Raw genomic sequence first — 24,218 nt, forward strand, 5'->3', positions numbered from 1 at the left:
AAGGTAGTTCACTGAGAGTCAACCTAATAAAACTAAAACTAATATTCAGGAAAAATGACAGTTTAGGACTTATTTTAACTTCCAGAGTTCACTCTGAAATAGAATGTATTGGTTGGCTTGGATGCAGTGGTAACTAACTCCAGAATCTTAGATGCTTGCAAGAACAAACACTTATTTTTCCCTCATGTCAGTCAGCAGTGGTGGATCTGCTGCTGGGTGGGGTTCTGCTTCCAGGTCTCTAAATGACAAGCTGTTCTCATAGCAGAAGGAGAAGAGCAAAAGGCAGACGAAACACAATTACTCTTAAAACTTCTGTTCACACATGTCATCTGTCACGTCCTCTCTCACATTGCCATGGTCAACACAAATTCTGAGGCCAAACTGGACTGTGGGATATGGATTATTTCCATCAGCAGAAGTCATGGGCTGGGATGTTTCCCTTGTAGGAAAGAGGTGAATAGCTGAGGACAATAACACAACCCTCTAGCCCCCAGCTGAAGCTCTGAAGTGGATAGAGCTGGTACAGCAAACACATGGCACAGGTGCCCTTCTCTCCCTTTGCATTCAAGGCTGACACCACTAATGGATGTCCCTCCCAGCAGAGCTCAAATTCAGCCTAAAATTTTTCAGCATATTGCCCTGGACAATTTATCAGTCTGTCAGACATGGCACTAGAGATGAAACTTCTTAGCTACAATCCATGAGCTAGAGCAATAGTTGTCACCCTGGTTACCACCACAATTATTTGGGGAGATTCTAAAACTTGTAAGTTCTAGGGCTACCCCCAGAACGTACCAGAAACTCACCAAAACCTATTGCCCTCGAATTGATTCCAACTCATAAAAATCCTATAGGACAGAGTAGAATGGCCCCAGAGGGCTTCCAAGGCTATAATGTTTACAGAAGCAGACTATCACACGTTTCTCCCATTATACCAGAAAAGCTACCTTAAAATCTACTATCAATTCCTCAGACACATCAAACATAACAATCTTCAGGCCTCCCACCTTCATGGGGCCTGGATGAAGAGAACGGGGGCACACAGCATGTACTTTACGACTGCCTCTGGCACAATAGCTGGATGACCTAGAATAGTAAGGCAACCTCTGTTCCCTTATCCATAAAAGGCGTACCTATAGCATAAAGGTTAATAGGAAGGGTTCTGATGTCAGATTGCCTGGGATTAAATCTCCCTTTCGCTTCTTGGTAACCATGTGAACTTAGACAAGTTGCTGAGGTGCTAGTGCCTCTATTTCTTCATCTGAAAAATTGGCTGAAAATAGTGCCTATTTCATGGAATTGTTAACGAAGTTTAAATGGGTTAATTCATGTAAGTTGCTGAGGAGAGCACCTGGCACAAAGTAATTGTTTAAAGCAAATGTAGTCTATACAATTTTATAATTTTTCTATAATACTTCTTTCAGAGTTGAAATGAGTATTTAAAGAGAATATACGGAAATATATGAAAAGCATCTGGCACGTAAAACCGGAAAAACCAAACTCATTGCTGTCAAGTCAATTCAGACTCATAGCGACCCTACAGGACAGGGTAGAATTGCCCCATAGGGTTTCCAAGAAGCAGCTGGTAGATTCAAACCGCCGACCTTTTGGTTAGCAGCCGATCTGTTAACCACTGAGCCACCAGGGGTACATCTGGCACATAGGTGTTCAAAAAGTGCTAACATTGTTATTATTCAATGTATTTTAAACCATTCTTTCAAAGGAATACATTATTTTCTAATGTTATAAAATAGAGCACGCGTGCCACAGTACTGGTTCCAAGGGGTGGTGGCGGTCCGGGAGCGGCTCATATTTTTAGCCCCTCAACAATTTCCATCATCTCCCTTTAAGCCACCCCTAATAAACATTCACTAAGCAAAAACGGCTTCGAAACACATCCCTGAGCCATCTCTAAACCATCTATCATCCCTTACACCCCCTCAAGCGGATTGCCACCTCAAAGCCTCTTCTATGTTGAAATTCTGGAACTTCCCCTGAGGGCATCAGAGAGCATGATAAAAAAGTATATTAAGGAAGCCCTGAATACTTACATCTTTTACCCTGCCCTCCTTTCCTACCCCACTAACCATCATAGTTGCGCTTAAAAAAAAAAAAAAAATTTTTTTTTTTTTTTTTTAATGCAGTATCTCTCAACACTGGTGTTCTCAGGTGGGAAATGAAATGAAAGGAGTTTGGATTCTTCAAGGACACTTCAGTTCACGTGAAGTAGCCAAGCTGGCACTGCATTCCTTCATCATAGACATCCCTGGGATCTTGTCCTAACATAATGCTGAGGATTACATTGTAGAATTTTATTTATGGGGGGTTGGGCACCAGCCTGTCACAGAAAACAAATTGGGTTCAATTGGTTTCCTTTAAGTCAGGGCTTCAAACTAGTTCATTTTGGTTCATTCAAATGAACTGGTTTGAAGCCCTTCTTTAAGCATTAAGCTCCAAGAACAAGTAAACAGCTCCTACACAAAGGTATTTACCCAAACCCAGCCTGAAAAGGTCCCTGATGCCCAAGTCAGGATGACCAGTAGTCCTGGTTTGTGAGGAACTCTCTCATTTCTAGCACTGAATGAAGTGCTGTGTTCCAGGAAACCCCTCAGTCCCAGCCAAGCTGGGGCCGTCGGTCACTGTAGCCCAAGTAAAGATGTTGTAGTAAAAGTCAGCATCTATTGATTCTGAATTACTCTCTGTTAGGTGAACACAAATATAAACATAACTAGTGATTAAGTGGCCCCCAAAGCTAAGATACTCTACAGGGAGAGACCTATTTACTTTGTAATTAATATAATTCTTAAATTTGGGGCAAGCCTAAAACTTCAATTTTTAAGGGGAACCAAGCATTTCTTTGTGCTGAGCCTTTTGTAAGCTAAACTAAAAATGTTTAAATGAGAAATTTCAGGAATTCAAGTCAGCGAACTGTGCTGCCCACCTCTTTCTTCCTGTTTGATCTTTGAAGATTAGCATTGAGTATTTTTCATGACATTTATATTGAGGAAGGAATATAAGATTATTAAAAGCAGAGAAACTCAATATTGGGAATGCACATCAAAAGGTCTTCAAGACAAAGAAGGGATCATATGATTTGAAACCAGAGTTACTAGAAGCATGTGTGCTGCACTTCGTTTTCTAGTTAACAGCATAACACACGTCAAAATATGATTTAAAACACTTCTCACAGCTGAGCTGACATTTGGCGATCCTCAGCCTTCTTTTGCTCTTGAGGACGGGGGTTCAAATCCAAAAGAGGTTAACACTTTGTACTGGTACATATTCCTGGTGGATGAGGAAAACAGTCTTTTAGCTTAAGTAAAATGAAAACATCTGTTCAAGTCCTGAGGGAAAGGATTATTTTTTAGAAGAGGGGGAGGGGATGCCTGGTTGTTAAAGCTGCAGAAGCCTCAGTAATGTTTCCGATGTTCAATAATTGCACCGTCAGTTGCCATACTCACCTAGGATGATGAAAATTTGTCCATGAGCATTGGTTCGGTCTCCATTTTTCAGAATGCCATACCCACACATATCCCATTGCCCTGTCTAAAACCATATATTACTGTCTATTAACTGGTTCCTAAGTTCTTTTCACCCTAAACCAAGGTAAACCGAGCTCAGTCAAGTGAAAGACTTTTTGCCACATAACTTATCTCCATCAGTAGTTGCGTGCTCTGTATAAGAAGTTGTATTATCTACAGCTGTGTAACAAAATACCACAAAGTGAACATCTTACAACAATATCCACTTATTAGCCCAGGGCTCTATAGATCAGATTTGGCTGTGTTTTCTGCACAGAGTCTTACAAGGTGTTGGCTGGGCTACATTCTGATCTGGATGGAGCTCCAGGTCCTCTTCCAATCTCTTGTGGTTGTAGCAGGATTCAGTTCCTTATAGCTGTAGAACAAGGCCCCCATTCTCTTGTTGGCTTTTGGCCAGCAGCCACTCTCAGCTTATAGAGGCTCTCCACCTTCCTTGACAAATGGCCCCTTCTCTGTGCCTCAGTTTCCCTCAGTTTCAAAGCTAACAAAAATGAATCTCCCACTTATACTTCAAATCACTGACTTCGGGAAAAGGCCAATCCCTTTTAAGACTGACTGGATTAGACCAGGCCCATCCAGGATAATCTCTTTCTTAAAGTCAGCTGTGCCTTACAACATAACCTAATCACAGAAGGAAAATCCATCAAATTCAAAATCCTAAGACCTATGCAGGGGGTGGGGATCTTGAAGGCCATCTTAGAATTCTGCCTACCATAAGAAGTACAGCACAACATTTTTGTTTTCAAACCTCTATGCCTATTTTTAAAACCTGTTGCCTTCCAGTGGCTTCCAACTCATAGCAACCCTATAGGACAGAGTAGAACCGCACCACAGGTTTTCCAAAGAGTAGCTGGTGGATTAGAACTGCCAACCTTTTGGTTAGCAGCCCATCTCTTAACCACTGTGCCATCAGGGCTCCTGGATGACCCTTGACAAGATGGATTGACACAGTGGCTGCAAAGTGGACTCAAGCATAACAATGATTGTGAGGATGACACAGGACTGGGCAGTGTTTTGTTCTGTTGTACATAGGGTTGCTATGAGTTGGAACGGACTCAACAGCACCTAACAAGAACAAAAGTTGGTTAGGCAGGTAAGGAAGAAGAGGAAGAAAATCCAGTAGAGAACATGGCTTGGGTCTAGGCAAGATGGTACATACAGGAAAAAGATAAGCAGTTCAATACTGCTGGTACCTGAAGTGTGAAGCAGAGTGGGGATCAATAAACAAAGGGATAGAAAGGAACAATATTATGGAAGATTTTGCATTGCCATGTTAAGAAGCGTGGATTCAACTCTGTTGTTGTTGTGTGCTGTCTAGTCAATTCTGACTCACAGTGTCCCTGTAGGACAGAGTAGAACTCCCCATAGGGTTTCCTAAGCTGTAAATCCTTAAGGGAGTAGATTGCCCAGGTCTTTCTCCCATGGAGCCACTGGGTGGCTTTGAACCACCAACCTTTCAGTTAGCAGCTGAGCATTTAACCGTTGTGCCACCAGGGATCCTTAGTCAACTCTGGAGTGGGTGGTTTTTTTTTTTTTTTAAGCTTCCTACATCACAGTAAATGCTATGGCCCCTCTTCTCAAAAAAAAAAAAAAAAAAAAGCCCGTACGCACATACATAGACATATGGGAGTGTATTTATACAGTTTGTGTTCCAGGCAAGAGATGACAAAGTTGTGAACTTGGGCATTGGCAATAAGGCTTGAGAAGACGCAATAAAAGTGGCATTCATGGTGAGTGAATGATGGTGAGTCATGAGTAAGAAAAGCAGTCAGAGCTAACTTTGAGTTTCCGGTTTGAGAAACGGTAAAATTCTGCCACAGAAGCCAGGTTGGAGGGAAAGGTAATCAGCCTGTTTTCTGACATCTTGAGTTCCAACTGTCTTAGGAAGAGCTGGGTGATAACCAGGCAATTGGTTATACTAAAGTCCTGATGAGAGGTCAGGGCTGATAATAGAGATTTTTTGGATCATGTACGAATCTAACAATTACATTTTCATTTCACTAAAGTACTACATAAGAAGCCCTGGTGGCGCAGCATTTAAGTGCTCCTCTGCTAAGCAAAATGTTGACTGTTCCAGTCCACCCAGCGTCTCTGCGGGAAAAGATTACCAGAAAAATGGAAAAGATTATAGCGTAGAAAACCCTATCGGGCAGCTCTACTCTGTCACATGGGGTCGCTATGAATCCACGGCACCTAACAACAACAACAGTCCAGTTTTAGGGAATTCCATAAGGAGTCGTGGAGTGAAAAGATGAGTGAAAACCTGCGGCAGGGGGCACAGGGGAGGAGGAAGGAATGCTGTAATTTCCAAGTAAAAGGAACCAGTCTGAGCAAAAGCTCTGGGACAAGAGATGGGAATCAGAGATTTTAAGCTGTTCACTCTTTTAGAGCACTATTCCAGGGTAACTGTAGGATTCAAGGACATCATGAAGTATGTGAACGTACTTTGCACTGTAATTCGCCATTTAAATGAAGATACTGTTATTAGTGAGCGAAGTCCTGCACCTGTTAGTCACTTAGTATCTGATAGTCCCTAATAGTCAAAGGAGAGGGACCTTGGGTGAAGGCGCAGCTTCTGTGACTCGTACACTGGGTCCTGGATCTCCAACCCTCTACACAAAAACACGCAAGTAGCGTAAAAACCTGGAGTCAAAATCGTAGGGCTGGGTGGGGGCGGTGTCTCCTTGACAACGGATCTCATTGGCCTTTCAAAATGAAACCGTTGGCGGATTGGCTGGAGACGTAGCCAGAGGCCTGCCCCCTGTCGCTGACTTGATGACAGGCTGACAAACTCCCGCCTCTTTCTCTCCGCTTTCCCACAGGGGCCTGTTGCTCGGCAACCGATTTGCTTCCTCCTGCTAAACAGAGACAAGCTTACACCTGTGAAGCGAAGACACTGTTCTCTGACCGCCTCACTCGTAACACTTTTCACGCCCACCTCTCTATTCACGCACCAACGCTCCACACACGAGGTTGTCCCAGTTGCTCATCCAAGTTTCCTGTGGCTGGCACTGCGGTGACAAGCCGGGGACGAGAAAGTGCCCAAGTTTTCCTTCTTGGCACTTTCCAAGTTCTCTCTTTAGAGAAGTTCTAAGAGTAAAGAAACTGTTAACGCCCAAACTTAGAAGCACCTTATCTTGGGAGACACGCCATTTGGGGGCTCTAGAAAGCAAGTAATTTAAGTCAATTAACTGTGGGAGGGTGACCCGTAACTTCAGACACCTGCCCCAAAGTAAACCTGAGTTTTGGGGACAAGTTCCAGACCCTGTACCGCTTTATCATGCACTGCAGAGCTTACCTCTTGCTTGAAAGAGACTTCCAGGAGTTGATGGAGAACAATTATAAGGTGAGTACTGAGGACATGGAGGGAAAGGGTAATAACTTCTGAAAAGCAGTTTTACTGGTTTTTAGCCCATAAGGCATAATTTAGTTAATCCAAATTTGCCACTACAGTATTGTTATTCAATGAATATATTTCACTATAATAATCGATTTCATAATAACAATAATTTCATATTATATTATACATATATAATTCTAGTATATAAATTATATTTAATAATGTTATTTCATCATAATAATAACAGTTACCAATATGGAGCACATTGCACTGGGTAATTTATGTGGACATATCCAAACCAAAACCCACTGCCGTTGAGTCATTCCAAGTCACAGCGACCCCGCAGGACAGCGTAGAGTTTATCCGTAGGGTTTCCAAGGCTATGAATCATTACAGAAGCAGACCGCACAATTTTCTCCCGCAGAGCAGCTGGAGGGTTTGAACCGTCGAACTTTCGATTAGCAGTCCTGCACTTTAACCACTGCGCCGCCAGGGCCCTGTGTGAAAATAAGCCTGGAATATCAGTGTTTGCCAGGTAGTAAGTGACTAGTGAAGCCCTGGTGGCTCAGTGGTTAAAGAGCTCAGACTGTTAACCAAAAGATCGCAGTTTGAATTCACTAGCCGGCTCCTTGGAAACCCTCCGGGGCAATTCTACTGTGTCCTGTAGGGTCGTTATGAGTCGGAATCTACTCGACGACACCGGGCTTGTTTTTTTGTTTGTTTCTTTGCTTAGTAGGTGCAGGATTTGCACTCACTAATTAAAAAAAAAAATACTATAAAATAAGTAGTGTTTTAACTACCAGAAACCTAAGCCTCAAAAAAGTTCAGTAAAGACTTGGCCCCAGGATTCTATTTCGGGGTTTTCTGGCTTTAAAACCCTTAATCTTGATTAACAGTACGAAAGGCAACACTGTATGCCTCTAATGCCACCGATGGCTTTACTGACATGTCTGCGTGCCGCAGGCTGATTTATCACGTGAAGTACGAAGGAAAAAAAAAAAAAGGAAAGGAAGGTGGAGGAGAGGGTGTGTTTAAGGGAAAGATTAGAAGAAAGCAGTACATAGGAGGGTATAGAGTGCTACCAACAGTTGTTTTTAGGTGTAGTTCAGTGGCATTGTTCTGTTTCCAACCTTCCCATAAAACATTGCCTTCACTGGAGACTTTGTTGTTATGTGCTCTCCAGTGTGTTCTGACTCATAGCGATCTTACAGTACGGAGTAGAACTGCCCCCACAGGGTTTCCAAGGAGTGGTTGGTGGATTCAAACTGCTGACGTTTTGGTTAACAGCCAAGCTCTTAACCACTGAGCCAACACTGGAGACATTAGGAACAGTTACAGAGTCCAACAACAAGCATCCCAGAGACATATGAACCTACCATTTGATATTGTTTCTGCTCAGTCTGAACTTTCTGATTCTCTGGTGAAAGAGAGTTCCATGAAGGCTGAAGTGATATGTAAATATAGATAATGTTGATAATAGAGATAAAAGGTTTATCCAGACTAGCACCCAGCACACTTAATAATTATGTGGTTGCTCAGAAATATTTTTTGATACTCCTCAGCATGATCATAATATTTCTATGAAATATTTTCTTGTCCCTCTCATTGGGACAATACATCAAATGTAGGAAAAATTTATTTTTATATATACGTGTAATTTCCATTTGTGTTTTTTTAAATGGGAATTTTCTTGCTTCATGCCTTCCATATAGCATTCATATAGCTTTAAAAAATGTTCAAAGAAACATGAGCTTTCCAACTCTTCTCTTCTAATTTGAATCTTAAAATGACTGTAAACTTACACAAACACTGTATAAGCCACATGCCCCAATCTTGACTTCTAATCCACTTGTGATTTCCATGTTTATAATTTATTTTTCATTTATTGATATATGAAAGCCACCTTAACTTCTGTGTAATAAGGAAATATATAATACCTCCCCAGATCAAAAATACATAAATCAATCAGGAAAAGAAAATTTAGAACTTTTGGAATTCAATGTAACCTAGTATCTGATTTTCAAAACATCAATAAATACATCATCTTTTTCTATCTGCTTTTTTTTTTTTTTAATTAAAGGGTATTATTGCCTTTCCTGTAAGTGAAGATATGATGCAATGGGAAGCCGAAATTGAAGGTCTACAATATTCAGTTTGGCATGGTTTGTGGTTTCAAAACAAATTTACTTTTTAGAAAGTCATTGTGCCACTATTAGCATATCTTCTTTATATGCATAATAAAGTTGCGTTGTTTTTATATGTATAAGATTGCATTATATAAATTATATAAATTCTCTGGAATTCTAACACATTATCTTTTCACTATATGCTTTTTTATTTTTTGTCATTCGTAAACATTGATGGAAATTTGGGGTTAGAATTTTCCTTTCTGCCAAATCTTAATATTACTACATTTTTAAGAAGTAGGCAAAATAAAACATATCAAATGAGACTAGCTTTTAATAATCTTCCATGAAATCAGAGAATAGCTATTAAAATTCCTATCAGTTTCAAAATCTTACTGTTCCCCCCAAAATTTCCATAAATCAAACTTTCAAATATACTGGGCCACTATAAACTTTTAATCTAAAATTGATTTCTTGAGTGAGGTAGGGTAGACAGACCATAAGCTGATAATTACAATACATGCTATTACAGAGTATGAACAGAATGTAATAGTGTATAGAGTCTGGAATGGCTTCTCAAAGAGGTTACATTTGAGTTGAGTCCTGGAGAATGAGTAAGATTTTGCCAGGTTCCAAAGGAGGGGAAGGAAATTCAGGCCAAGTAAAGACATATGACAGCATGGCAAAAGGCTTACAGACAAGACAGGTACAGCAGGTTTTGGACATGATAAGTTCAGTCAATATGAGATACACAATGGAAGGAGTATCAGAGGGACCGAGTATCAGAGGGTCTGAGGTAGTGGGTGGAAGGGACTGGTGGGAAATAGGTTGAAAATGTAGTAGGATTAGATTGTGAAGAGTCTCTTATATGGTGCAGAGTGGTCTATGCACCGTTTTTAAAAATCAACCAAACAGACTCATAGCTGCCCAAAGGACAGTGCAGAACTGCGTCACAGGGTTTCCTAGGAGCGGCTGGTGGGTTTGAACTGCTGACCTTTAGGTTAGCAGCCGTAGCTCTTAACCACTAGTCACCAGGGCTTCTAAAAGTCAATAAAGGTCTTTAAATAGGAAAGAGTGTGATTCAGTTTACTTAAAAATAAAACTCTAAGGACAGTGGGGAGGCTATGGGAAGAGGCTATATAGTGTTAATCAAGTATAACATGACACTTTAGTAAAAATGTTTATTTCTATATTATAGGATTATTTTTCCAACTGTCAATAAATTTTACATTGGAATACAATTTGGTCCCCCCAGATGTCAAATTTAGAACAATTCCTTTTCATCCAAATGGTAAGCATCCAATGAAAATCATTAGTGCCTGCATCCCTATTATTCTTGTTATTTATTAATGTTTACTAGCCGTGTTCCTTTTTAACAGCTTTGTTATGATTATAAAAGTAAGCATGATCGTTGTGGAAAATATGAGAAGTCAGAAGACATTAACAATCACCAAGTCTTTTCCTGCATTATTAAACATTCTTCAAAAGGTCATCTTTAATGACTGAATGATAAATGTAACCATTTCCCTATTTTTCAATATTTATGTTGGATCCAATCTTTCATTACTATAAAAATGATGCATTGGGCAAATCTTTTACAAAAAAGTTAATTTGCTACTTCAAGTTATGTACAAAGTGAATTCCTGATGGATCAAAACCCCCCAAATTTTAAATTCTTTTAAAAAAGAAGAAAATCCGATAGACTTTCTTATGAGCTTGTGAGGAGGGCCTAAGTACTATAAAACCCAGACACCATGAGAAAAGCATGACATGTAAAACTACATAAACTTTCTTTTTTTTATTGTAAAAATATAGATAACACATTTGCCAACTCAACATTTTTCACTTAAACAATCCAGAGAGATCGATTTCATCGATCCATGTACTATCATCACCAATATCCTTAGCCAAATTTTCCATCACCATAAATAAAAACTCAGCACTTCCTAAACAATAATTTCCCCCTATTATCCCTCCCTCCCACTCCTGGTAACCACTACTAAGCTCCGATCTCCATAAACTTGGTACATCATATTAGTGAGATCATACAATATGGGTCCTTGTGTGATTGACTTATTTTACTCAGTGTAATATTTTCAGGGTTCATCCATGTATCGGGGTTTCATTTCTTTTTATGGTAGAGTACTATTCCATTGTATGTATATACCACATTTTGTTAATCTGTTGATAGGTATTTGGGTTTCTACCTTTTTGCTATTGTGAATAGTGCTGCAATGAATACTGGGGTACATGTATCTGCTGGTGTCGCTGCTTTCAAATCTCTTGGGTATATACCTAATTGTGGAATTGCTGGGTCATATGGTAGCTTTATGTTTAGCTTCTTGAGGAACTGCCAAACTCTTTTCCACAATGGCTGTATCATTTGCATTCCCACCAGCAAGGGATGAGGATTCCAATTTCTCTATATCCTCACCAACATTTGTTCTTTTCTTTTCCTTTTTTTTAAAATCATAGCCATCCTAGTGGAAGTAAAGTGATATCATTGTAGTTTCGATTTGCATCTCCCTAGTGGCTAACAACATTGAACATCTTTTCATGTACTTGTTGGCCATTTGTATATCCTCTTTAGTGAAATGTCTGTTTAGATCTTTTGCCCATTTTTTAAATTGGGTGTTTGTCATTTCCTTGTTTAGTTGTATGAGCTCTTTTTATATTCTAGATATAAATGCTTATCAGATAGATAGTTCCCAAAATTTTATCCCAGTCTCTAGGTTGTCTCTTCACTTTGTAAAAAAAGTTCTTTGATGTACAGAAGTTTCAAATTTTGATGAGATCATATATATCTGTTTTGTCTTTTGTTGCTTGTGCTTTCAGTATCATATCTAAGAATCCATTGTTGAGACTAAGTCCCGAAGCATTACCCCCCAGCCAAAGGCATGGTAAACAAAAATAAAAGACATTGACTTTCACAAACTGAGGGAAAATATTTGCAATGCACAAAACAGAGCACCTATAACATATAAATAGCACTTGTGAATGAATAAGAAAAAGGACATAAGGTAATAGAAAAATGGATAAAAGCTATAAACAAACATTTGATAGAAGAAACATATATAAAAATAAGTGTAAAAAGATATTCAAGCTCACTACTAAGACAATAAATGCAAAGTAAAACAAAAAATGCTGTTACTCATCATTTATGTTTACAAAATGTTAAAGGATAATAACTACCATTTCAGTAGAGGTGGGCAGACATGGGTCCTCTGACATAATGAAGACCTTAGTATAACTTTCTTGGGAAGTTTCCAATCAGATTTAAAAGGAATATAGCCCTAAATCCCCGTAATACCATGTTCATAAAGCTGTTCTGTAGACTAACACAAGCGTGCAAGAATAGGATATATGTAAAGATATTTATTTCTAAGAGCAATGTTGGAAATAGAGAAAAATGGGAATAACCTCAGTGTTCATTAATGTAATAATTTATAAGTACAATATCCTAGAGCCATGTGTAATTGTTATAACCAGAATAAGGAAAATTTATGAGGGCTAGACTTTTGTTCATTGCTACATCTCTAGAATCTTTATTGCCTGGCAGTGCTCAAGTATTTTTTGAATAGATATGTATATATGGAAATATGTTCACAGCTTGCTGTTAAATGAAAAAAGCACTTGAATAGACCAAACCATGAATTACTTTGAAGAGTGGCATTAGTAGGCAGGAAAATATTCATATTTTGTTTTATGTAATTCTAATTTTTTCCCAAACACATTATTACTTTTGTCATTAAAGTACATTTTAAAAGGATAAAATGAAATTTATAATAAAAATTTTGTTTTCTATATGTGCCATTATTTGCATGAAATAGATATTTAGGAGTGGAATTACTGGATTGCACTGGGTTTTACTTATCCCCCAGTCCTCACCCTTCCCGTTTCTGTAAGAGTAGAGGGAACTTGCCCTGTTTACACAAAACCTGTTGCCTTTGACTCATAGCGACCCTATGAGTAGAACTCCCTCATAGGGTTTCCAAGGCTGTAATCTTTAGGGAAGCAGACTACCACATTTTCCTCTCACAGAGTGGCTGGTGGGTTGAACCACCAACCTTCTGGTTAGCAGCTGAGTGCTTAACCACTGTGCCACCAGGGCTCCTTTCCCCTCTTTGTTATTGTTGTTGTTAGGTACCGTCAAGTTGGTTCTGACTCATAGCTACCCTATGTACAACAGAAAGAAACACTGCTGGGTCCTGCACCATCCTCACAATTGTTACGATTGAGCCCATTGTTGCAGCCACTGTGTCAATCCATCTCCTTGAGAGTCTTCCTCTTTTTCAATGACCCTCTACTTTACTAAGTGTGATGTCCTTCTCCAGGGACTAATCCCTCCTGATAACATGTCCAAAGTATGTGAGATGTAGTCTCTCCACCCTGGTTTCTAATGAGCATTCTGGCTGCACTTCTTCGAAGACAGATCTTTAGGGAAGCAGACTACCACACTTTTCTCTCATATAGTGGCTGGTGGGTTGAACCCCCAACCTTTCCTGGGGTATCCCCTTGTTCTGTTTGAATGACTGCCTCTTGATCTATGTATAGGTTCCTCATGAACACAATTAACACATGTCCTGGGATTCCCATTCTTTGCAATGTTATCCATAATTTGTTATGATCCACACAGTCAAATGCCTTTGTTTAGTCAATAAACACAGGTAAACATCCTTCTGGTATTCTCTGCTTTTAGCCAGGATCCATCTGACATCAGCAATGGAAACCCTGGTTCTACGTCCTCTTCTGAATTCTGCTTGAATTTCTGGCAGTTCCCTGTTGATATACTGCTGCAGTGGCTTTTGAATGATCTTCAGCAAAATTTTGCTTGTATGTGATGTTAATGATATTGTTGGATAATTTTTGCATTCAGTTCGTTCACCTTTCTTGGGAATAAGCATCTCTTCCTGTCGGTTGGCCAGGTAGCTGTCTTCCAAATTTCTTAGCATAGATGAGTGAGCATTTCCAGTGCTGCAACTGTTTGTTGAAACATCTCAATTGTTACTCCACCAATTCCTGGAGCCTTGTTTTTCACCAGTGCCTTTGATGCAGCTCGGACTAGTCCTTCAGTACCATTGGTTTCTGATCATATGCTACCTCCTGAAATGGTTGAATCTCAACCAATTCTTTTTGGTATAGCGATGCTGTGTATTCTTTCCATCTTCTTCTGATGCTTGCTGCATCATTTAATATTTTCCTCATAGAATCCTTCACTATTGCAACTCGAGGCTTGAATTTTTTTCTTCAGCTCTTCTAGCTTAAGAAAGGCTGAGTGTGTTCTTCCCTTTTGGTTTTCTTTCTCTAGGGCTTTGCACATGTCTTTATAATATTTTACTTTGTCTTCTCTAGCTGCCCTTTGAAATCTTCTGTTCTGCTCTTTTACTTCATCATTTCCTTCTTTTGCTTCAGCTACTCGATGTTCAAGAACAAGTTTCAGAGTCTCTTCTCACATCCATTTTGGTCTTTTCTTTGCTTCCTGTCTTTTTAATGTAAGTTGCTATGAGTCGAAATCGACTTGATGGCAACATGTTTAGTCATGGGTAAGTCATAGTTTCCCTCTTTAGGAGGGAAAAATATGGAAAAACTTGTGATTGCTTTTATCTGCCTCACACACTCCTCCCTGAGAGGTGACTTATATGCTCAGGGAGATAGGGGAGGGAATTAAGCTCGGAATTCAGCACATTCTCAACACACTTTCTTTCCAAACCACCTGACCTTAAAATAGGTGGCTGAAGTCTCTGTTGCTTGGAAGGAAATTTAGGAATCAGGCCTTCAGCTTGGGAGTTAAGATCAAATCAGTTCAACTTTTGTGGCGCTCGATTGAAATGTGTTCTCCACATCAATTTTACATACCACAAAGCTGATGTTTTTACTTCCATCTTTCAACACTTTGGTCTATTAAATTATATATGAACTTGGGAGAGACAGAAAGGGTGTTATTTATTAGCCCTTAAACTCCAAAAGATAGTTATGTGTAGTTCTAAGTCTAAGGATACATAAAGCCAAATTGCCTTTTGGTGATGTTATTTACACCCCCGCCAGAATGTATAAATAAAGTACTCATTCTAATACTACAATTCTGGGCATTGAAACTTTGGGGAAATTTTTATCAATTAAAAAAAAAGCATGCTATTATTCTTACAAGCACTTCTTTGAGGGGAAGATACATGTGATATGATCACAGAGGAACCAAGCAATAGAAGCTGAAAAGCTGGAAAGAGACAAGGATCTTCCCCCACAGCTGACAGAGAGAACCTTCCTTCCCTATAGCCAGCACCCTGAATTCAGATTTGTAGTCTCCTGAACTGCAAGAAAATAAACTCCTATTTGTTAAAACTGGCCACTTGTAGTATTTCTGTTGTAGCAGCACTAGATAACTAAGACAGTCTAGTCCTTTGAGATTTCTTTAGCTCTCTTTAGCTTTAATGATCCTTCACCAAAATCAAATAGTCATTTTAGTTTTATTTTCCATATTTAATTCCCTTCCCCCCCCCCCCTTTTTTTCAAATACTGAATTAGTTCATTAACTCTGTTAGGGAATAGGCCAAGCTTCTTCATATTCTTTCGATCTAATATAATAGACCAGGGCTAGCACAGAAGTTCTGCCATCCTCAACATGTGGCTTCCATTTCTGGGTCTAAGGCATTTACTCTGTTTGTCACCATTTTCAGCCCTGTGATAAGGGGAAGAAAAAGAGTGAGACAGGCAAAACAGCTTCCTTAAGAAACCATGATCCAGAAGTTGTACACTTCACTTCTGCTTGTATTCCATTATTAAAACTTAGTTGTATGGCCACATCTAGCTAGAGGGGAGACTGGGAAAAACAGTCAGGGTAACCATGTGTTCAACCATGGAGGGCAAGAAGGAGGTGGTGTTTCTTATTACAGAGGAAGAAAGAGAGTAGATACTGGAAGATAATGAGTAGTTTGTGTAATGCTTTTTTGTACCATTTATTGATAATCATTTTTTTCACCACTGATTCATAATTTTGCTTTTAACATATAACAATTTTAATACATACAAGGATTTGTTTTTAAATTCTTTTATTGTATTTTTCTGTCTGTCTTATCTTGTGGCCCACCAATATTTATTATATTATTGTCATTTTACAATGTATCAATGAGTGAGAACAATACATATTCTGTTAAAAATAAAAGCAAGGAGATTTATTGAGGTTCAAGATAGGTCGAACCAGGGACACGTCTTATCTTATGAAATAAAACCAAATATTCCAAAATGGTGGCATCACAGAGGCATATTTATGGGGTAAAATACTACATTCTGATTGGAAGTTGCAAGATTAGATAAGTAGGAGGTGGGACAGTTCAAAGAGAGGACTTTACAGTGGTTGATTGGAGACACAAACATGGGCTCAATACAATGATTGGTTGCAAACATGAATGTGGGCTATTTGGATTGATTAGTTTAAATACATGGCTAAGGGAGGTTTTACAGGGTGGTCACAAGGTAATTATCTTAAAATATTTCCTGAGGGCTGCTGGGGGGTTTCCTGATAAGGGTATTGTGTCATTACCCTCAGGACCATTCTTTCCATAATTTCACCACAGAGAAAAAACATTTCCTTTGTTATATACTTAAGTTCATCTAAGAGTTTGATGGTTGCAGGGGAAATCCTTTCTTATATACTTAAGTCTGACTAAGGGTTTGAAGGTCGCAGGGGAAATAAGCAAAAGCTAAGATGGAGTAGAGGCTTAGTCCTTGGCAAGCCATTTTGATACGAGTTAAAAAAGCCAAAAAACCAAATCCAGTGCCTTAGAGTCGATTCCGACTCATAGCGATGAGTTAGGCGCCTCAATTTTGGAACTCTCACACAAATGCCATGTAATATAGTAAACCAAAGACCTCTCTTTTTTGCTTCTCTTTTTCAAAAATGTCATCTCAGTTCTTGCCTTTTTATTGCAAGGGTTTTCTATTGGAGTTTAAGTGTTTTTATTATTCATTTATAAAATTATTTATACATTAATAATATTGCTAATAATAGCTATCTTTTTTGAGGATTCACTATATGCTAGGCACATTCATATATTTTATTTTATTGATTCTTTACAGTGAACTATATGCTAGGTACTTATCATATCTCCATTTCACATATCATGAAACTGAGACCTGGAGAGGTAAAGTTAATTGTTGTTGATAGGTGCCATCGAGTTGGTTCTGATTCAGTGACCCTATGCACAACAGAACGAAATACTGCCCAGTCCTGCGCCATCCTTACAATTGTTGTTATGCTTGAGCTCATTGTTGCAGCCACTGTGTCAATCCACCTCATTGGGGGTCTCCCTTTTTTCTGTTGACCCTATACTTTGCCAAGCATGATGTCCTTCTCCCGGAACTGATCCCTCCTGACAACATGTCCAAAGTTTGTAAGATGTGGTATCGCCATCCTTGCTTCTGAGGAGCATTCTGGTTGCACTTCTTCCAAGACAGATTTGTTTGTTCTTTTGGCAGCCTATGGTATATTCAATATTCTTTGCCAACACCGCAATTCAAAGGTGTCAATTCTTCTTCCGTCTTTCTTATTCATTGTTCAGCTTTCACATGCATATGATGTGATTAAAAATACCATGGCTTGGGTCAGGTGCACCTTAGTCTTCACGATGACACCTTTGCTTTTCAACACTTTCAAGAGGTCCTTTGCAGCAGATTTACCCAATGCAATGCGTCATTTGATTTCTTGACTGCTGCTTCCATGGCTGTTGATTGTGGATCCAAGTAAAATGAAATCTTTGACAACTTCCATCTTTTCTCCATTTATCATGATGTTGCTTATTGGCCCAGTTGTGAGGATTTTTGTTTTCTTTATGTTGAGGTGCAATCCATACTGAAGGCTGTGGTCTTTGATCTTCATTAGTAAGTGTTTCAAGTCCTCTCCACTTTCAGCAACCAAGATTGTGTCATCTGCATCATGCAGGTTGTTAATGAGTCTTCCTCCAATCCTGATGCCCCATTATTCTTCATATAGTCCAGCTTCTTGGATTTTTTGCTCAGCATACAGATCGAATAGGTATGGTGAAAGGATGGCCTTGGTGACAGAAACAATGCCGGAGATTGAATGATAGAATTTTGCAAGACCAATGACTTCTTCAATGCAAATACCTCCTCTCACCAACATAAACAGCAACTATATACATCTGGTGAGGCCAGATGTGCCACACAGGAATCAAATTGACTACATCTGTGGAAAGCGACTATGGAAAAGCTCAATATCATCAGTCAGAAGAAGGCCAGGGGCTGACTATGGAACAGACCATCAATTGCTCATATGCAAGTTCAAGCTGAAACTGAAGAGAATCAGAGCAAGTCCAGAAGAGCCAAAATACAACCTTCAGTATATCCCACCTGAATTTAGAGACCATCTCAAGAATAGATTTGACTCATTGAACACTAGTGACTGAAGACCAGATGAGTTGTGGAATGACATCTAGGACATCATACATGAAGGAAGGAAGAGGTCATTGAAAAGACAGGAAGGAAAGAAAAAAAGACCAAGATAGGTGTCAAAGGAGAGTCTGAAACTTGCTCACGAATGTCAAGCAGCTAAAGCAAAAGGAAGAAGTTAATTGCTCACCATCAATTGGTGGGGGAGCTAGGGTTCAAATCTGTGTGTATTTGACACCAGTGTCCATGCTCTTATTTGTTGTAAATAATTTTTCTGGCTTGTCATTTGCTTTCTAATTTTGCATATGATTGCTTGATGTTCATAAGTTTTAAATCATACTGATATGTATCAATATTAATATTTTATTTTAATACAGTAGACAGATATACTGGTCGGCCCTGTATAGATTTTTTGGATGACCCTAATCAGTGGGATACAAGCTATAAATTGAGCAGCATCTTACTTACCCTCCAGGTAAGAACAGATTAATATAATGTTCTCATTAATACTTTTAGTTACTCCAATTACTCGAACTATAAGGAATACAATGCACAAACATATGTAAATGTTTAAATGATTAGAGAAAGCTTATTTAAATTAGTAACTTTCTACATCAAGGCTATGAAATAGAACTGGAATTTTAAGGACAATCATTTGAAAGTGAAATTTATAGTTAAGGTTCTTAACAACTGGAGAATACATATTTTATAAAAGAAGAAAATAATTGTCTAGATAGTTTTAATTCTAGAAATATAGTCCTGGGTTTTCTTTTGGCTCCTAACTCTACTGCTTAATACTGAAAAGTTCTTTTAGATCTTTCTTCAATCATGGACTATGTCTTCCTCAAAGAGGTGAAAAGTGACAACTCAAAATATTTGGCTTCATTCTTTATTTTCGACAGTATTAGCTTATAAATTTTCACATCAAACCCAGTGAGCAATTAAACCAACGACTTCTTCTCCTCTCAAGTAGATGACTGTTTCCAGAACGGCTCCTTTACTCACTGGGTCAGCCGCCCTCTGAGGTATGCCTCATTGTTGTTATTCCTGACCCTCAAAGAGCCTCCTTTCTCATCTGATACTAGAATAAATTATTTCAGTGGCACTCACTTTGGCAAATAACACCCAGCTCGGTGATATTCTATCCATTGACCTATTTATTGATAATATCCAAAGATAAAATATTAAATTTAATTACCTGGAATAGTTTGAGAATAAAGTATTCTGGCTTAATTGAATTTTATCAACCACCGAAAATGATACAAAATTCCATTTCTTATTTTTGAAAATAAACTAATACTAATTTTCTGGTTAGTCATCTGAGCATACTGAATAAAATTTAATCTTCTTTAAGGATTTAACATTTATTCATATATTGAGCAAATATATATTGAGCATCTACCTGTGACAGGTCTTGTTCAGGGAAGGAGGTATTTGAACAAAGACTTAAAGGACGTAAATGTGATATGTAGATGGGTCATACTCTTGTCTCTTCTACATAAACTAGGGTCTGCCACAAGAATAGTGTCTTAGATTGGGTTCTCTAAAGAAGCAAAACCAGCAAAGCATATATATATACACCAAATCCGTTGCTGTCGAGTCGATTCCAACTAAACTGCCCCATAGAGTTTCCAAGGAGCACCTGGTAGATTCGAACTGCAGATCTTTTGGTTAGCAGCCATAGCACTTAATCACTACACCACCAGGGTTTCCAAATATATGTATAGAGAGAGATTTATATCAAGGAAATGGCTCACATGGTTGTAGAGGCTGGAAAATCCCAAGTCCATGAGCGAGGCTGGAGGCTTCTCCTGACTCAAGTAGCTGCAGTTGTTGGCAAACCCAAGATCAGCAGGTCAGACAGCAGAGCTCTGGCTCATAGGCTGTGGAGACGGATGAATCCCAGGATTGGCAGGCAAGACGGCAGGTAAGATGCTAGCACAAGTTCCAAGAACCAGAGGTCAGAGGTACAGAAGTCAGCTTCAGGATCCAGAGCAAGCAAAAGCCCATAAGCCTTGCCAGAGAGTCTACCTATGTTGGAAGTGGGCCACACCCCAAGGAAACTCTTTTTCAACTCATTGGCTACTCACAGCAGATTCCATCATGGAGGTGATCACATTAGATCTTATCATGGAGGTGATTACGTCATTATACGACTGCCGCACTACATTATAACTGCCACTGAGAATCATGGCCCAGCCAAGTTGACACCCAACCTTAATGATTACGAATAGTAAAACTGAATTTTCCCAAAATGTAGTGAGTGAGGGCAAGCCAGTATGAGCTGGTGAAAATTTTGAATTGCAGAATAATTTTTAAAAAGGTATCTTTGGGTGTCTGAGATTAAATTGCTTTGCTTCACATCCTGGTTCTGCCACTTAGTATCTTTGGACCCGTGGATAAGTGTCTTCACTTTGCATGCCTCAACTTCTTCATCTATAAAATTGGGCTATTACTAGTAGCTACCTTATATGACTGTTCTGAGGATTGAATGAATTAATGCATGTAAAGTAAGTAGAATGAACTCAATAAAAGCTAGTTAATATTGGGTCATTATTGCTTTTAAATAGTAATGTAAAGTGAGAACAAAGTGTTGCCAAATAGATCCTGTAGGCCCAGTAGATGGCATAGTTGTTTTATTTTTCAAGTAAACTTATAAAACAAATATGCCTACATTATGGAAGATTTTTAAGATAACGGAAAAGAAAAGAAAAACCAGTAAACATAAAAAAAAAAACCCCTAGCCCTGCTGTTACTGACATTTCCTTCTGATCTTTTCTTTTGTGTTTCTGTATAAAATCCTCCAGTGATTTCCTCATTGTCTACAGGATTAAGTGCAAATTCCTCAGCATGACATATGATAACCTGCCTCTCCTCACACCTGGGCTTCAAACTCTGGGTAACACACCATGCAACCCATTCCTATTTATATCCTCATGGGTTTTTTTTTTTTTTTTTTTTTTGATCACACTGTTTGGTTTAGTTAAAGTCTAAAAGCGTTTGTAAATTCTAGACTCTAAAGTTACAAAGTGCTCAGTCCAGTGCCCTGTCTGACTAGTAACCCATTTTCTCCTTCCCTCCTCCTCAGTCTGTCTGGCAAGCAGCTGCTTACGTTGTAAGAGTCTGGTCAAATAAGCCCTCCTCCGGAACGTCTTTCCTGATTTCCTAAGTAGAATTGATGGCTTTTTGAGGGGTGGGCGGGGTTCAGGGTTCCCTTTGCCACCTATCCAATGGGACCCTAAGCAGTCTTCTACCAGAGCACTTTAATACTGTAATAAGGAGCCCTGGTGGTGCAACTGTTCAATGCTCAGCTGCTAACAGAAAGGTTGGCAGTTCAAACCCACCTATCGGCTCCACAAGAGAAAGATCTGGCAATCTACTACCATAAAGATTACAGCAAAAAAAAAATTCCTACGGGGCTGTTCTACTGTGTCATATAGGGTCACTATGAGTTGAAATCAACTTGAAAACACCTGACAACAGTACTGTAATGTATATATTGTTTTCTCATCAGTCTTCCCCCATTGGACTCCAAGCTCCCCAAGGTCAGGGAAGAGACCTAATTCATCTTGGTTTTTTGCTTTTTTTTTTTTTTTTAACTTTTTTCGTGCTTAGGTGAAAGTTTACAGAGCAGATTAGTTTTCCATTCAATAAATTTATATAGTAATTGTTTCATGACATTGATTGTAATACCAGCAAAGTGCCAGCACTCTCCCCGTTTCCACCCCAGGTTCCCAGTGTCCACTGGTCTGGTTTTCCTACCCCTTCCTGCTTTCTTGTCCTTGATTTTGGGCAGGTGTTGCCCATTTGGTCTCATATACTCGATTGTTCTAAGGAGCCTGTTCTTCTCTAGTGTTGTTTTATAGACCTGTCTAACATTTGGCTGAAACGTGAACTTCAGGAGTGGTTTCAGTTCTGAGTTAAAAGGGTGTTTAGGGGCCATAGTCTCAGGGGCTCCTCCAGTTTCTGTCAGACCAGTAGGTCTGGTCTTTTTTGTGAATTTGAATTTTGTTCTACATTTTTCTCCTGCTCTGCCCAGGACCCTCTATTGTGAGCCTGGTCAGAGCTGTCGGTGGTGGTAGCAGGGCACCATCTAGTTCTTCTGGCCTCAGGCTAGTGAGGCTGTGGTTCATGTGGGCCATCAGTCCTGTGAGCTAATTGCTTCCATGTGTTTTTGTTTTCTTTATTCACCTTTGCTCTGGACCAGATGAGACCAACAGTTATATTTTATACCATCTCTGACAAGCTTTTAAGATCACAGAAGCTACTCACCAAAGTAGGATGTAGAAACTTTTCTTTATGAACTGTGTTAGGCCAATTGACCTAGATGTCCCCCGAGACCATGTCTAGCCCTCAGCCCCAGCAACTCTGTCCCTTGAGGTGTTTGTTTGTATCTAGGAAGCTTCTATGACTGTGCCCCATGTGTGCTCTACTTTGTGTGTGTGTGTGTGTATATATATACATGAATATCCATACTGCACATACAAATATGTATGTAAAAATATCCACAGCTAAACCTATATATCTACATGAACACTCACTCCTACACTCCCTCCTACCCTTATTCAGTATACGTATCTACCTATGTATCTGCTTGTAAATTATTATTTGTTTTTACTGTTGTCATAGGGTTATATATATTTTAGTATTTACTGTGGTTGCCTTTTTTTTTTCATTCCTCTCAGTGTCTTCCTTTGCCTTGGTCAAGTTGTGCTCACTTCCCCTATATTGTGTATTGCCTTTCCCTTCACCAAAGTTTATACTTGTCTACTACCTAGTTAGTGATTTCCGCCCGCTCCCTGGTAACCATCGAAGATTGATTCTTTCTGTGGGTAAGCCTTTTCTTGACTTTTTATAACAGTGGTCTCCTACAATATTTGTCCTTTTGTGATTGCCTTATTTCACTCAGCATAATGTCCTGCAGATTCATCCATGTCGTAAGATGTTTTGCGGATTTGTGTTGCATAGTATTCCATTGTGTGTATATACAATAGTTTGTTTATCCATTCATCAGTTGATGGGCACTTGGGTTGTTTCCGTCTTTTTGCTATTGTGAATAATGCTGCAGTGAACATGGGTGTGCACATGGGTATTCATTTGACAGCTCTTATTTCTCTAGGATATATTTGTAGGAGTGGGATTGCTGGATCATATGGTATTTCTAGTTCTAGCTTTTTAAGGAAGTGCTATATCATTTTCCATAGTGGTGGTACCATTTGATATCCATACCAGCAGTGTATAAATTTTCCAATTCCCCACAACCTCACCAGCATTTATTGTTTTTATTTTTATTTTTTTTGATCAGGGCCATTCTTGCAGGGGTGAAATGGTATCTCATCATAGTTTTGATTTGCATCTCTCTAACAGCTAATGATTGTAAGCATATTTTCATCTGTTTTTTGGGCCACCTGAACGTCCTCTTTGGTGAAGTGTCTGTTCACATCCTTTGCCCATTTTATGATTGGATTGTTTGTCTTTTTGTTGTTGAAGTTTTCTATATATTTTAGAGATTAAACATTATCAGCTATGTCGTTGCCAAAGATTATTTCCGGCTCTATAGGTTCGCTTTTTACTCTCTCAGTCTTTTGATAAGCATAAGCGTTTAATTTTTAGGAGGTCTCAGTTATCTAGTTTATCTTCTGGAGTTTGTGTATTTTTAGTTATGCTTAATACTCTATTTACGACATCGATTAGGGCTCCTAGTGTTATCCTGTGTTTTCTTTCATCATCTTTAGAGTTTTAGGTTTTGGATTTAGGTCTTTGATCCATTTTGAGTTTCCATTTGTGTATGGTGTGAGGTATGGATCC

The 24,218-nt window shown here is 39.0% G+C and overlaps 1 protein-coding gene across 1 annotated transcript in view; it reads left to right on the forward strand.

Moving 5' to 3' along the window:
• The first annotated feature begins 6,749 nt into the window (after positions 1 to 6,749).
• Positions 6,750 to 24,218, forward strand: part of UBE2U (ubiquitin conjugating enzyme E2 U) — a 77,861-nt gene continuing 60,392 nt past the window's right edge. The window contains exons 1-4 of the mRNA XM_064279956.1: positions 6,750 to 6,888; positions 8,963 to 9,044; positions 10,207 to 10,299; positions 18,791 to 18,885. Of these exons, the coding sequence (XP_064136026.1) occupies positions 6,823 to 6,888; positions 8,963 to 9,044; positions 10,207 to 10,299; positions 18,791 to 18,885 (336 nt within the window). The 5' untranslated portion in view covers positions 6,750 to 6,822. The remainder of the gene's footprint in view (positions 6,889 to 8,962; positions 9,045 to 10,206; positions 10,300 to 18,790; positions 18,886 to 24,218) is intronic.

This window comes from Loxodonta africana, chromosome 3, assembly GCF_030014295.1.
Source record: "Loxodonta africana isolate mLoxAfr1 chromosome 3, mLoxAfr1.hap2, whole genome shotgun sequence".
In the NCBI taxonomy this organism is placed as follows: domain Eukaryota; kingdom Metazoa; phylum Chordata; class Mammalia; order Proboscidea; family Elephantidae; genus Loxodonta; species Loxodonta africana.